Source organism: Phodopus roborovskii, unplaced genomic scaffold, assembly GCF_943737965.1.
Source record: "Phodopus roborovskii unplaced genomic scaffold, PHOROB, whole genome shotgun sequence".
Lineage (NCBI taxonomy): Eukaryota > Metazoa > Chordata > Mammalia > Rodentia > Cricetidae > Phodopus > Phodopus roborovskii.
This window is the reverse complement of record NW_026126517.1, coordinates 38,531,601-38,545,728: the sequence shown is the minus strand read 5'-3', so window position 1 is coordinate 38,545,728 and position 14,128 is coordinate 38,531,601. Positions and strand designations below refer to the sequence as shown.

Sequence of the window (14,128 nt, the reverse complement as noted above, 5' to 3'; positions counted from 1 at the left end):
TTTAAAAAGTATTCTGACTGCTGTATTGAAAACAGACTTGGAGGTGGAGTGCTAGGAATGGGTAGAAAAAGAGGGGGCAGTTTAGACAGTGCTGAAGTGCCATGTGAAAAATGACCATGGCTCAGCCACTGTGACAGTAGTGAAGTTGGTCAGTCAGACCCTGAGGGGGCATCATAGGAATCAAAGTGCTGGAAGTGTGGGTAGGTTGAGGGAGAAGATCAGAATGAGGCTGTGAGTGTTAAAGTGATTATTTGACGTCCAAGTAAAGATGCCAGTTACTTGAGTTAGCTCTTGGTTCAGGGGAGGGGGACAGTGCCAGTGCTCGAGAGTGAGAAAGAGAGAGAGAGTGTGTGTGTGAGTGTGTGTGTGTCTGTAATTATAAAGATTAGCCTAGATAGAGAATTTGGAGATGGTGTGTGTGTGTGTGTGTGTGTGTGTGTGTGTGTGTGTGTGTGTGTAATTACAAAAAAAAAAAATTTAGCCTGGAGAGAGAATTTGGGGATGATCAGCGAGTGCAAGTTCCTATTAAGGCTTGATGCCTGGGAGAGATCACAACACAGTGAACACAGATAGGGAACAATGCAGACTGGGACTGGAAGGCCTGGCAGCATGTAAGTCAGAGAGGCAAGAAGGGAGGCACACTGAGGGAGAACAGGAGATTCAAGAGTTGCAAAGATGTTACATTTTGTTGTTGTTTTCTCAGACAGCTACTAAAAGTGCTAGGATGTAAACACTTAAATTGTTTGGTCTTAACTACTTTAAAAATAAGGAGCATAGTAAAAAAAAAACTTCCTGAGGTAACGAAGAAAAAAAAAACTTCCTGAGGTAACGAAGAAGCACAGAGTGAAAATTTGGGCATCATCTGTGCTTTAGAGGACTGTGCTGAGCAGTTTGCCTCTTACCTTTGACCAAGCTGGAAAGTTTGGGTAGTGGTTTTAACTATGATCAGATTATATGCATTTGATTGTCCTGATATGCACATTGAATAACTGTATTTTAAATAAAGCAAACTTACCTAGGAAATGTCAGTGATGACTCTTCTTGCCTCCATAGGTATGGTATGAATATGCGTTGTTTGGCAGCTCGGGTCAACTATAAGACTTTGATTATCATCTGCGCACTATTCACCTTGGTCACAGTACTTTTGTGGAATAAATGTTCCAGCGACAAAACAATCCAGTTTCCTCGGCACTTGAGTGGTGGATTCAGAGTGGATGGATTAGAAAAAAGAACAGCAGCATCTGAAAGTAACCACTATGCCAACCACATGGCCAAGCAGCAGCAGGAGGAGGCATTTCCTCAGGAGCAACAGAAAGCACCCCCTATTGTTGGGGGCTTCAATAGCAATGGGGGAAGCAAGGTATTAGGGCTCAAATATGAAGAGATCGACTGCCTCATAAATGATGAACACACAATTAAAGGGAGAAGAGAAGGGAATGAAGTTTTTCTTCCATTCACTTGGGTAGAGAAATACTTTGATGTTTATGGAAAGGTGGTCCAGTATGATGGCTATGATCGATTTGAATTCTCTCATAGCTATTCCAAAGTCTATGCACAGAGAGCCCCTTACCACCCTGATGGTGTATTTATGTCCTTTGAAGGCTACAATGTCGAAGTTCGAGACAGAGTCAAGTGTATAAGTGGAGTTGAAGGTTGGTATCTGTTTGCTGTACTTGGGTTTTTCTAGTTTGATTGTATTAAGGACTAAGAAACTGAAGATGTTAGCTACATAGCTTAATGGGAAGAGACCTTTCATTGTTGCTCTGTCTCAGCAAGAAGAAACAAGTGAAGTGTAAACCTATTGAAGCTTTCCAGTTGGTGTGATTTAAGGGCAGCAATAAGACCAGACTGAATAAATAGGATTATTTCATTAACCTGACTCAGAATCTCATCAGTGAGGTCAAGGCACCAATCTCCAGAAATTGTGCTTCAAAACAATATAGTTACTAGACCAGGGATGTGGCTCAGTGTTACAGCATTTGCCTAACATGCAAGGCCTAGACTTCAATCCCTCCTATCATTCATACCAATAAAAACTGTATTAATACAGGGACTAGACAGGCGATGAGACCCAGGCTACTGGTAAGCTTTCTAACACCCATGAACTTTCTTCAAGATGTAATCCCACAAAGTTAAATATTTCATCACTTAATAAAAGTTTGGTTTATATATGAATAACTTTTTAAATGAGTGATTACAATGATGCACAATAATGTACAATAGTGTAAGAATTAAGATTGAGCAATAGAACAGAACACAGCATGAAAGCAGAAAAAAAAGTTTCAAGTTGCAGATAACCCTAAAACCTTTCTCAGACATGCAACAGTCATGAATAGTCCTCGGAATGGCTCCTTACTCTAGGTTTAGTGATTCGCTGTTTGTTTTTTATAGGTGTACCATTATCTACACAGTGGGGACCTCAAGGCTATTTCTACCCAATCCAGATTGCACAGTATGGACTAAGTCATTACAGTAAGAATCTAACCGAGAAACCTCCTCACATAGAGGTATATGAGACAGCAGAAGAAAGGGACAGAAATGTCAGACCTACAGAATGGACTGTGCCCAGGGGCTGCTTCATGGCAAGTGTGGCTGACAAGTCTAGGTCCACCAATGTTAAACAGTTTATTGCTCCAGGTGAGTTTCCTGTTGTATGTGTCTTACATTTAAATTGACTTACAGCAAACTGGTGTACCTTTAAATTTTTTTAATGGTTTTTAAAAAACATAATAGCAAGTCCTTTATGTTACATACATAAAAGTTGTCGTCTAAGTGAAATCCTCCAAAAGGAAACAACTGAAAAAGAAGACAGTGTTATGAAAAGGAGTTAATTTACTATGTGAAGAATTGAGCTGTAAAGTGATGCTAAAATGTAGATGGAGCTATTGTGTGCCTCCTGGGGTCTATATGCCCTGGAATGATGTTCTTTGGTTTGCTTCAGTCTTTGGTACTGGAATCTGACCTAGGACTTTGTACATTCTGCCACTGAGTATATCCTCAATCTTCCTTGGCTTATAATGTCAGCATAGCAAAGTTGAATTATTAAGTGATTCTGCCCTAAGTTAAATTTTGTTTTAACTGCAAGAGCCATCCTTTCCTTTGCATACTTTTTAACCAATAGCATTTTTTCCCAAGAAATTATATCATTACCAAATAGGCCTGCTCTCATACTGAATTTTGTTAATGTACTAAATTATCTGAAACTTCATTTAAAACCATTTTCATTAATAAAACCATTTATAAGATCAAATTAACCTTATGCAACATTTCCCTTTTACTGAGACAGTCTCATTAATTAGAATGTAATGTATTTTCCTGTACTAATCAATATCCATGAGAATTAATGAGTCTATTACTTAAAAAGACAGTGAAATAATCTTAGCACCTCAGGCTTAATGAAATTTTGTCAGGTTCAGAGCTCATTTCCCCTTCCTCTAACCTGGAATAGGTAAATAAAAGAGAAGAAAGATGGTAAGACCTCCTTTGTATTTTCTCCTTGTTCTTTATTGATGATAGACCTGGAAAGCCAAAATACAAATTCACTCATCCTATAGGGCCTTGAGTAATGCATTTAGGAACATTAATACCTTGCAAAGAAGCGATGACCTTTAGTTTTATTGAGACTAGAACATCTTTTCTCCCGTGATGTTTTGTGATACTCAATACATACATGATCTTTGCTTATTATAAAATACCTCCCATGGTGAGAAGTTACAAGAAAATGCTTAAGGATAGTTGTTTTATACCTAGGAAGTTATTGTAGCAGGAAATTATCATATGAAATAAAAGAACATTTTGTTTTGGGTGAACCCAAGGAATTTGGTTTTACTTTGATATTGTTGTCAAGGTGTTGGTAGAAAATTGTATTCTTTGTCCATCTTAAGTCTCTGGAAGGTTTTCTTAGAATGGTCTAACTCTGGCCTGTAGACGGCAACAGATTTCAGTTATGCATTTAGATGCCTTGAGGAATGCAAAGGTAGATTCACATGTCCTGCAATGAACGATCTTCGCCTTAGCCTGTCATTCATTCAGTGGCCAATGGCTGGAGATAAAACCACTTTTTTTTTTTTTTTTTTTTTTTTTTTTTTTTTTTGGCGGTGGGGTCAGGGGGAAGGTTTCAAGCACAAAGAGAACTGTTAGAAGCCATGTTGTTAGGAGGATACACCTCCTCAGAGTCACTCCCTATTGGTAAGTCTGCTAGCTAGGAGTGGCATGTACATGTTATTCTGGGTATTCTGAGAGCTGTACTGTAAGGATGAGGGAAAATGATTGCGGCTACATGAGAGTAAGAGCAAGGGACTAAGGTGGTATCATTGAAACATGGCTGTGAGGCATGAGAAGTGTTTAGAAAATACACCTTTGTGGGAAACAGTCCAGAGCATCCTTATTGAGAAGTTGAGACTTGTTCTTAAAAGCATAGGTGTGAGTAAGCTGGGGCTCTAGAGAACTGGAGATTATTTTTCTTTCTTGGCCTTTCCCCAAAAAGGGAACAAAATAACTTTGAGGCAAGAACAATTTTATAAGCAAATGTAGCAGTACACCTGTGATCCCAGTGCTTAGGAGGCAGAAACAGGAAGATCATGGGTTCCACAGCCTGAACTACATAGTGAGACCCAGCCTGAAAACCCAACACTCACATGGTGGGCACCACTCTGTAAGTCTGTAACATACTTTTATTTATTAAATATTATTTTCCTTTTTGAAAAATCTATAAATACAGAGAGAGATCTATACAGAGAGAGGAAGGGAGGGAGAGAGAGATTTAAATGAGTCTCAGAATAGCCTTAGCTGGCCTCAAACTCACTATGTATTTGAGGATGGGATTACCTTGAACTCTTGATCTTTCTGCCTCTCTCTCAGTGCTGAAATTGCAGGTGTGTGCCACCATATCTGGCTGTCTTTTAAATTTTCACATTGAATGATGTAGAACCTCATGCTTGTAATTAGCTTTCCCAAAGCATTCTTCTTCCTCTTTCGTGATCTCTCCTCCTCCTTTCTCTCTGTTGAGCTATTTCTCCCAGCTTCTGATGAGTACTTCCCCTCCCCTTTTTTTCCTGCCTCACCCTCATCTCTCAGCATTCATCCAGGTTTGAGCAGGGCTGTTTCCCATTTGATGTAGTAAACCTGTTGATGAGGAATGAATAAATGGTGGTAATTTATGCTTTATGTGAGGATACTGACTTAAAGACTGTTCTGTTTTCCCAGCTTTATGAGTGTAACTGACAAATGAATTTGTATATATTTAAGGTGTACAATTTGATGCTTTGATGCAGATACGTGTTGTTGTAAATTGGTTACCAGGATCAAGATAGGTAGTTTACATAGGGCTGGAATCCAGCACTCATGTCAGGTGGCTTACAGTCACCTCCAGGGCCTCTGATGCCCCAGCCTCCATGGCACCTGCACTCTTATACACCAACCCATACACAAATACATAGTTACAATTAATAAAAATCGTTTAAAAACATGAAAATGGAAGATAACTTTCATATCCATCACCTAATAGAGTTAGTGTGTATGTTGATAACAGTATAGAAAATGTCAGCATATCTTAAACATGTAAGACAGTATTATCTCCAGTTTGTTATGCTGCATATAAGGTTCTAAAAGCTTGTATTCTTTGATTCCCATCTCCCTATTTCCCCAAGTTCCCAGTTCCTAAATACATTATTCTATTTCTGTAAATTCGGCTTTCTTACTAATTACTAGTAATGTTTAATATAATTAGATATAGTAGAATTTCCACATTCAGTATGTGCCTTTCTAAGCATTAGCTCTCAGATGGCAGGATTTCTTTCTCTTTTACAACTGGAAATTACAAACACACCAAATTATTCATTCACCCATCACTACACACCGGCTGTTTCCACTAATCTTTCAGTGGACATAGGTTATCTCTCGCCCACACATCTCTTCGTGATACTAATTGTATTTCCTTTGGTAAGTATGGACTCAGAAGTAGGATTCCTGGTTCACCTGGGAGTCCTGGTTTTAGTTGGGGAGGGGGCACCATTATTCACATTTCTGTAATGGCTGCAGCAATTTACATTTCCACTCAAAGTATACAAGGATCCTTCCCCCCATACCTGAAGCAGAACTTGCATAGTGTTCTTGCTATCCTTGATAACCCTAATAGATGGTGGGTAGCATTTTGCTGCGGTTTTGTTTGTACTTTCCTTGAGATAAGGGATGAACATCTTTGCATATCCCTGTGGCTATTTGTGACTTTGGGGAAATGTCTGTTCAGACCCTTTGTACATTATTTAATTAATTGATTTTGTTTCCTGTTGAGGTCCTCATATATTGTTGGATATTAGCACCTTTTCAGATCTATAATGTGCAGTTGTTTTCTCCTGTTTTGTAGTATTTGCCTTTTCATTTTGCTAATTGCTACACTTTATGGCTTGATGTAGTCCCACTATTCTGCTTGGTTTTGGTAGTGGTAATAGTTTTTGGTACTTGTGCTTTTAGGGTCAAATCTAGAAAATAATTGGCAGCATGTTTGTCCTCCATTGTTAATATAATATAATATAATTTAATATAATATATGTACCATCTATACCAAACATAAAGTTTCAGTAGCTCATGGAAATAACTTCTGAGAAAGTAGGGGTCATGGGCTTGCGCAAATCCAAACTGTTGGGAAGTCAAACTTTTGATAGCAGATTGGAAGGCGTCTCCAGCAGCACAGGGTTGTAAGGAGAACAGAGAACTTCATCTGCTGAGTTTGTGTTTGCCATACCATTTCTTATGCTACCACTCTGTCCCTGAAGTAGTTTGTCAGACTATAGAACTTCCCACATATGTAGAAAGAAGGAAATTGCAGACTGGTTTCATATAATTGTTGAGAAGACTCCAATTGTTGACTGATTGAGGGCTGTGACTTCTTTGCCACTGTGTGTCTCAGGAGAACCCCCTTTATTAGTGTCAAGGGTTTAGAAAAATTAGTAATTGGACTTTTTAAGGGTTAATTTATTACTGAATCCTTTGGACACATCTAGTATATTAAGACATAATAAGAGGATTGATTAAACCATGCCACTTAGTTCAGTTTGTATAAATAAAGTGAAAAATTAGATCAGAATTCTGGGAGGAAATGGATTTCAGCTTCATTTCATCTGAACTAAGATGGGGCTTTGTTAACCAATCTGCCAAAGTATATGTAATACTTAATAATGATAAAAAATAGGACTCAGGATAGTATGCTGTGCTGAGTATAATTTAATCTTGTATGGTTCATGCTTCATACTTCTGGATCTAGTAGTTGAAATCAGCTCCAGATTTCCTTCTACTGGAAAGGAGGAAAGTGCTAGTTAGTGAGCGAATGCATGCTGACATTTTGACAGATAAAATGGATTTTACTGAACTAAGATTCTACTCTTGTGACCAATTTTTAAACCATAACCCAGGCATTATTTGATCCGTAAGTATGCTGTGGTGTTCTCATTCTTGATACAATTTCCATAATTGTCTTTTCCATCAAATGAAGTCATTAAGAGCCCTGGTCCTTGTTTATCTGTACTGCTAGGATTCAGTGTTTAGAGGCTTGACTTCACAAGCCAATGCTGTTCAGGCTGATCTAGCCTTTGTTTCTGTGACACTACAGATTCTCTCAAGGACTGCTGAAAGCAGAGGTCTGCTTCTGTGACTGGATCTGAGAGAAGGAAACTGCACTGAACAGTCTTTAAGAGTATATATTTCCAGTGTCATTTGTCTTCCTCACAGTTTTTTGTACTTGAGCCCTGAAACCTGGCTCATAGTCCCTGCTATACTAGTAGTTGTTTAACCTCACAAAACCTGTAGGTCTTCACCTTTAAAGCAGAAATAATCCATATTTTACCCATCTCAGAAGAGTGAGAACCAAATGACAGTTGTATGTGGGTATGTTTGTGAAATTTAAGCCATGTAAAGATTAAGATGTTCTACTAGGTGGTGATACACACCTTTAATCCCAGCACTTGGGAGGCAGAGGCAGGCAGATCTTTGATTTTGAGGCCAGCCTCAAACTACAGAGCAAGTTCCAGCACAGCCAAGGCTACATAGAAGGTGTTCATATTTCCGTTTTGATGATTTAAAGTTTGTGCTGCATGCATTGTTTATTTCTGTGTGTGTGTGTGATGTTATCTTTGCTGCTAGTTGATTTTAATATTCACAGTGTCTTTTGGTAATTGTTAGAGCCAACCATCACTGTATCCTGGCTGTACAAGAGAAATTTCATATTTCATAATTTGTCAAATAAAACAGCTTTTACCATTTTGATAGTATGTGGTAATTAGTGGGAGTAGTCACCAGCATTTATCACTGCTCTAAGCCAATGACTTCTTTAAATTGTCAAAATTAACTTTCAAAGTGATACTGTCTCAGCCAACATTTGAAGAAACTTGGACTTGGGAAGGTCTGTTTTGCCTTTTCAGAGCTGCTGGCTGATGATGAACTGTGAAGGATTTTTAACTCCAGAGTGTACTTTCCTCTTCCCTCTCTTTATCTTATACACGAGCCCATTGTTTAATTTCCAGTAATTTTGTTTATAATTCCAGAGAATATCAAAAAATAAATACTTTTCAACATCAAATTAAGAGTCAGACTGGACAGACTTGACTGTGTCTCTCAGTTGCACATCTGTAAAATGGAAGTGAAACAGTGCACACTTAAGGCTAAGCAGGCATCATGTGAGGTCTGGAATATAAAACACTTAGAATATAAGGCAGGAAATACCAGCTGCATTAGAAATAAAATTTCATATATACCATTCTCTCTAGAACTGTCTTGTAATAATACGCATTGAACCTGCTTTTGGCTATTTTTCCCCTTTTATGGAATAAGTATATTAATCAATGATTCTTGACCAGTTGGCATGAGATCTAGAAAAGACAGTTTGATCAACAATTCTTAGTAATTTGCTCTGAATCATTTATGTATACCAGACCGAGGCAATGCAAGAAGCTTTCATGTCACCAGATTTGCTACTTAGCAAAAATCTTGTAACACAACACTGTAAATTTTGTGTGATCAGTAGTTATCATGAATAAACTGCAATTAAATTTCAAGTATAAAAATACTTTATTCTAATCAGTTCTTGGTCTATTCCCCCACAGAAACCAGTGAAGGTGTGTCTTTACAGCTGGGAAACACAAAAGACTTCATTATTTCATTTGACCTCAAGCTCTTAACAAATGGGAGTGTATCTGTGGTTCTGGAGACCACAGAAAAAAATCAGCTCTTCACTGTGCATTATGTTTCAAACACCCAGCTAATTGCTTTTAAAGACAGGGACATATACTACGGCATTGGGCCCAGAACTTCGTGGAGTACAGTTACCAGAGACCTGGTCACTGACCTCAGGAAAGGAGTAGGTCTTTCCAACACAAAAGCTGTCAAGCCAACCAAAATCATGCCCAAAAAGGTAGTTAAGTTAATTGCAAAAGGGAAGGGATTCCTGGACAACATTACCATCTCAACCACAGCCCACATGGCTGCATTCTTTGCTGCTAGTGATTGGCTAGTAAGGAACCAGGATGAGAAAGGTGGCTGGCCAATTATGGTGACCCGGAAGTTAGGGGAAGGGTTTAAGTCTTTAGAACCAGGGTGGTACTCTGCTATGGCACAAGGACAAGCCATGTCTACATTAGTCAGGGCCTATCTTCTAACAAAAGAACATATATTCCTCAATTCAGCTTTAAGGGCAACAGCCCCATACAAGTTTCTGTCAGAGCAGCATGGAGTTAAAGCTGTGTTCATGAATAAACATGACTGGTATGAAGAATATCCAACTACACCTAGCTCTTTTGTTTTAAATGGCTTTATGTATTCTTTAATTGGACTGTATGACCTAAAAGAAACAGCAGGGGAAAAGCTTGGGAAAGAGGCGAGGTCCTTGTATGAGCGTGGCATGGAATCTCTTAAAGCCATGCTGCCCTTGTATGATACTGGCTCTGGAACCATCTATGACCTTCGCCACTTCATGCTGGGCATTGCTCCCAACCTGGCCCGCTGGGACTATCACACCACCCACATCAACCAGCTGCAGCTGCTCAGTACCATCGATGAGTCTCCAATCTTCAAAGAATTTGTCAAGAGGTGGAAAAGCTACCTTAAAGGCAGCAGGGCAAAGCACAATTAGAGCTCAAAACCAAAAGCGCATTCCAGCCCCTTCTGAACTCAAGGGCTGAGCTCTGTGTCAGCGGCAGGACCCAGGAGAGCATTGCACATTTAAAGTGGTGTGTGTCCGGGGGGTTTGTGGGTCACAGCAGTGTGAGAAGAGACCCTTAAAGTTAGTCTTCTGAAACAATTGCATTCCGTGGGTCAGGTGCTTAGAAATGTAGGCCCTGAAAGTGTTTAGTCAGTGTGCTGAACAAAGATGTGATCTCTGCCCTGCTCATCACTTAGGCCTCCATGCAGTCATTCTCAGTCTGTGAAAGATAATGGTAAGTGGCTGCTGCTAGCCTGCTGCTCAGTACTTACCTAAAACTTAGTGTGGAGTGCTTTTAAAATGTGATTATTTATATTCATGCTGAAAGCAGGCTTTTAGAAAACTCTGCTGTACTGCAGTAAACATGTGCGTATAGCCTGGATCGTGGACTGTGTTTTCTCAGTGTTTCTTTCCTGTAGGTTTATTTCTTGGGAAGGAGTGAGCATTTGTTGCATTTCTTCAATTATATATGGAAAATGTTTTGAATTATGGTTTTCTTGAACTATGTATATTTAAACACAACCTGTGTTCAGGTCTCATGGTCACATAACATAAGCACAACTAAAATGAAACTTGTTGACTGCACAAGAAATTACAGACATGCTATGTTTTATGAAACTTGTTCTACAATCAGTAGAAGTCTGATAATCATCTTCCCCACCTCTGCCCCCAGTGCAGTGAGTGTGTCTTTGTCACTGTCTAAACGTTACATTTCATTTCATATTACACTTTGGTGGGTTTGTCCATATTGAGCACAGTATCCAGAACGTTAATTATAAGCCTAAATTTGTGGCAGATGTAATGATTTGAAGCCTACCATCATCTCTTTTAGGACTTTTTCCCCCTTAAAGGAAAATTACTGAGTTAAGTGGTATGTTAAGAGTCACAGTGAAGTTTTTCCTGCCTGGATTGTCACCATCGCTTTGTACATCATTGCTTCTGTCATCACTGTTTCTCTGAAACTTAATTTTGAATGATTCCAGCATTGAAACAGAAGAGATACTACTGTGTCTGCTGACCATGTGCCATTGAATCTGTAAGGGTTTCAGAGTTCTTATGCCATGCACAGTGTCAGCTATAGGGATTCAGGCATTAGGTAAAAGCAACAAGATTGGTTTTACCCTGGTTTTTGTTTATGGTTAGATAATATGGAGATAGTTAGGTAACATGAGTCTCATACTTCCTAGAGACAAACAATGGAGCTTATCCATGCTATCTGTCAGATACATGTTTAAGAGCCAGGTGGATGACTTGTCAACACATTGTACTTCTGTTGAATTCAACTACCAAGTACTGTTGAAACAGGAACACACACACACACACACACACACACACGTATATATATATATATGTATGTACATATATATATTTATATGTATGTGTATATATAATATATATGAGATGCATATACACACATACATAAATGATATATATAAAGTATATCGGCATCAGAGACAGGAAGATCTATACTGAAAATGAAGACACTATTAAACTGTTGAAAAATAAGTATAAACTCCCAGTTTATATGACTACACCATAATTTTGCCTACAGCGAAACCAGTGTGGTCATTAGGTCCCCTAGCTTTTACCTTTGTGGTTCTCACACAAGAGGTGTTTCAGCAAGGTCTGAAGAGGTGTTTCAGCAAGGTCTGAACATGCAAGGTATGAACATGCACATTTGTCTCAGCAATAAAAATGAGGACTCCCTTTTTATTTACAATACTGGTGTTCAAAGCAAGTTTCCCCACCTGGGAGCACTATTCACTCTATCAGATTTGTTATTAGAGTGGTCCCGACTTTGCTTTATGTTTGCATACTGGTCTTCAGATGAGAAGGGTCAGTGAAATCATCATGGTACTGCTTTTGTGACAAACACCAGTGCCTTACCAATATGGTTGTCCTTTTCCACTGAAGAGGGAACGTTTGCTTTTGATGTAGACATGGCAGTTCGTTGCTGTTGCTTTTCCACTGCCTTCCACATTGCAACAGCTACTTGCCTTGTCTTGTGATCCCAGAATTCCCTCCGAGGTCACATTGAGGCTGTGACAGCACTGTCAGTGCTTGGCTTCTCAGGCTTGAGGGTGCTTCTGTCACCTGGGAGTTTACAAAATGAGACTCTAGGTGTGCAGAAAGTCTGCCTGCAAAGTGGGATCTGCAGCATGTTTGACAGATGGGGTGATGCTGCTTCCAGGGAGCTGGGCTTTTGTAGAGGAACACTGCCTGGGACCCATGCATTTTTGCCTCCAGAACATCTACAGCATTTCCTAGGTTTTTAATTCATGTAAATGTTTACTTATCCTGAGTATAGAGAGAGGGGGAGGGTATTTTAAGTTTTTGTTGTGTTTAAAAAAACTTTCCTTTAAAATTTTGGTTTGATCCACTTATCTAAGTTAGCTTCCATATTGAATCTGTTGCCATTTTAGTAGTAAAACCAGCCAAAAGTTTCTAGACAAAGGGCAGGTTTGACCCTTTAGGAGTTATTGTATATAATGGCTTCATTCAAGAGCCATGCAGCATCCATGAGCAAGTGCAGAAATGACACAAGCACAGTCTCCAGATGTGGCGGGACTCTTTCTTTTTTGGTGTACAGACTCTCACCAAAAGCTGCTGTTTTTGTTCTTGTAATTGTTTCCTCGCTTCTCCTCCATTGTACATGTGGGGTATATGCCATGTGTCAAATATGCAATAACGTGTTTACCGGATGCCCTTCTGAAGGGTGGTCCTCTGTAAAGCTGTACAGACTTTGCAGTCCAAGCACAATGTGCACATGTTAGTTTTATATACAGCGAAACTTGATTTTTTCAAATGGAAAGGTATTTTGTTTCTATACAAAGTTAAATGGGTTGTTTGTGCTTAATGTAAAGCTGCTTTATAAAATTGTAAAATAAAGTTTTTATCTTGAAAAGAAACACACTTGGATGTTTCTCATTTTTCTGCTTAGTTTGTGATTATGTGAGGCTAGCAAGCATCTGACCAACATTTCCTGTTGAACCTGCAGACAGGGAACCAGAGTGCAGCACAGGAGCCTTAGTCTGTAGACCCAGAGTACACAGGACAGTTCAGAAAATAAAGTGATACACTGTGCTCAGTCAGGGACTGGACCTCAAGCTGGGGCTCTGGGTTTAGTCATAGCCGAGAATCTGGATGCTGCCTGTTTTCTTTCTGTACTCATATCTTTAGAACGATCAGCATCGCCTCATTCTCTCCTTGGGAAGACTTTAGGTTCCTAAATATGAATCCAGCTTTTAGCTTTTTGTGTGCTGAAATTTTTTGTGTGCTGGAATTCCAGTTGATTACCAGCCAGCTATTAGATTCCAGTGGCCAAACAGGTGTTAACACAAGGCTGTTCTCCTTGGAGCTGACCCTTGTCTTCTACCTTCAGTTGAGAAACAGCTATGTGGTCACAAGCAGTCTTGGACCAGAGCGGATCATAGGTTTCTCTTGCTTTGATTTTGCAATTTGTGACAAAATTAAGGTTTGGCTGTGAAACTTGCAGGGCAGGTCCTCCATACCACAGAGGACTTCATACCTGACGAGCTCTTCTCTGCCTGTGTTCTGGACAGCCCTGACAACAGCTAGGCCAGTCAGTCTCCCAGCAAGAATCCAAAATTGAGTTAGATTTTTTTAAAAAACCAAAGCAAAGGGGAAAAAAAAAACCTACAAAATTTTGGCAGAGCTCCAAGCCCTGGATCTGGTGCATTTTAGAGGGCAATGGAACTCCACTCACGTTCCATAGAGTACACCTGGATTCTTAGGACATCCCCGTGTGCTGCTGTTGACTGGATTTGGTGTCTGTGGCTCGAAACAGTTGAGCGCTGATGAATAATAGTGTCGCCACTGTTGAGGAAATGGTCTGCAGAAGGTACATTTCCTCATCCATTAGGGCTGCTGCAAGAAAATACTGTAAGCTAGGGTAGCTTAAACAGCAAAGATTCACAT

The 14,128-nt window shown here is 39.5% G+C and overlaps 1 protein-coding gene and 1 long non-coding RNA gene across 2 annotated transcripts in view; both read left to right on the top strand.

The window, feature by feature from the left end:
* Glce (glucuronic acid epimerase) overlaps positions 1 to 11,424 on the top strand; it is a 63,085-nt gene extending 51,661 nt beyond the window's left edge. Inside the window, exons 3-5 of the mRNA XM_051197702.1 lie at positions 1,054 to 1,652; positions 2,392 to 2,637; positions 9,096 to 11,424. Coding sequence (XP_051053659.1) covers positions 1,061 to 1,652; positions 2,392 to 2,637; positions 9,096 to 10,120 — 1,863 coding nt within the window. The 5' untranslated portion in view covers positions 1,054 to 1,060 and the 3' untranslated portion in view covers positions 10,121 to 11,424. The remainder of the gene's footprint in view (positions 1 to 1,053; positions 1,653 to 2,391; positions 2,638 to 9,095) is intronic.
* A 108-nt stretch (positions 11,425 to 11,532) lies between these two features.
* On the top strand, positions 11,533 to 13,098 carry LOC127231854 (uncharacterized). The gene is made up of 2 exons (XR_007835307.1): positions 11,533 to 11,813; positions 11,852 to 13,098. It is a non-coding gene; the product is annotated as an uncharacterized LOC127231854 (long non-coding RNA).
* The last annotated feature ends 1,030 nt before the right edge of the window (positions 13,099 to 14,128 follow it).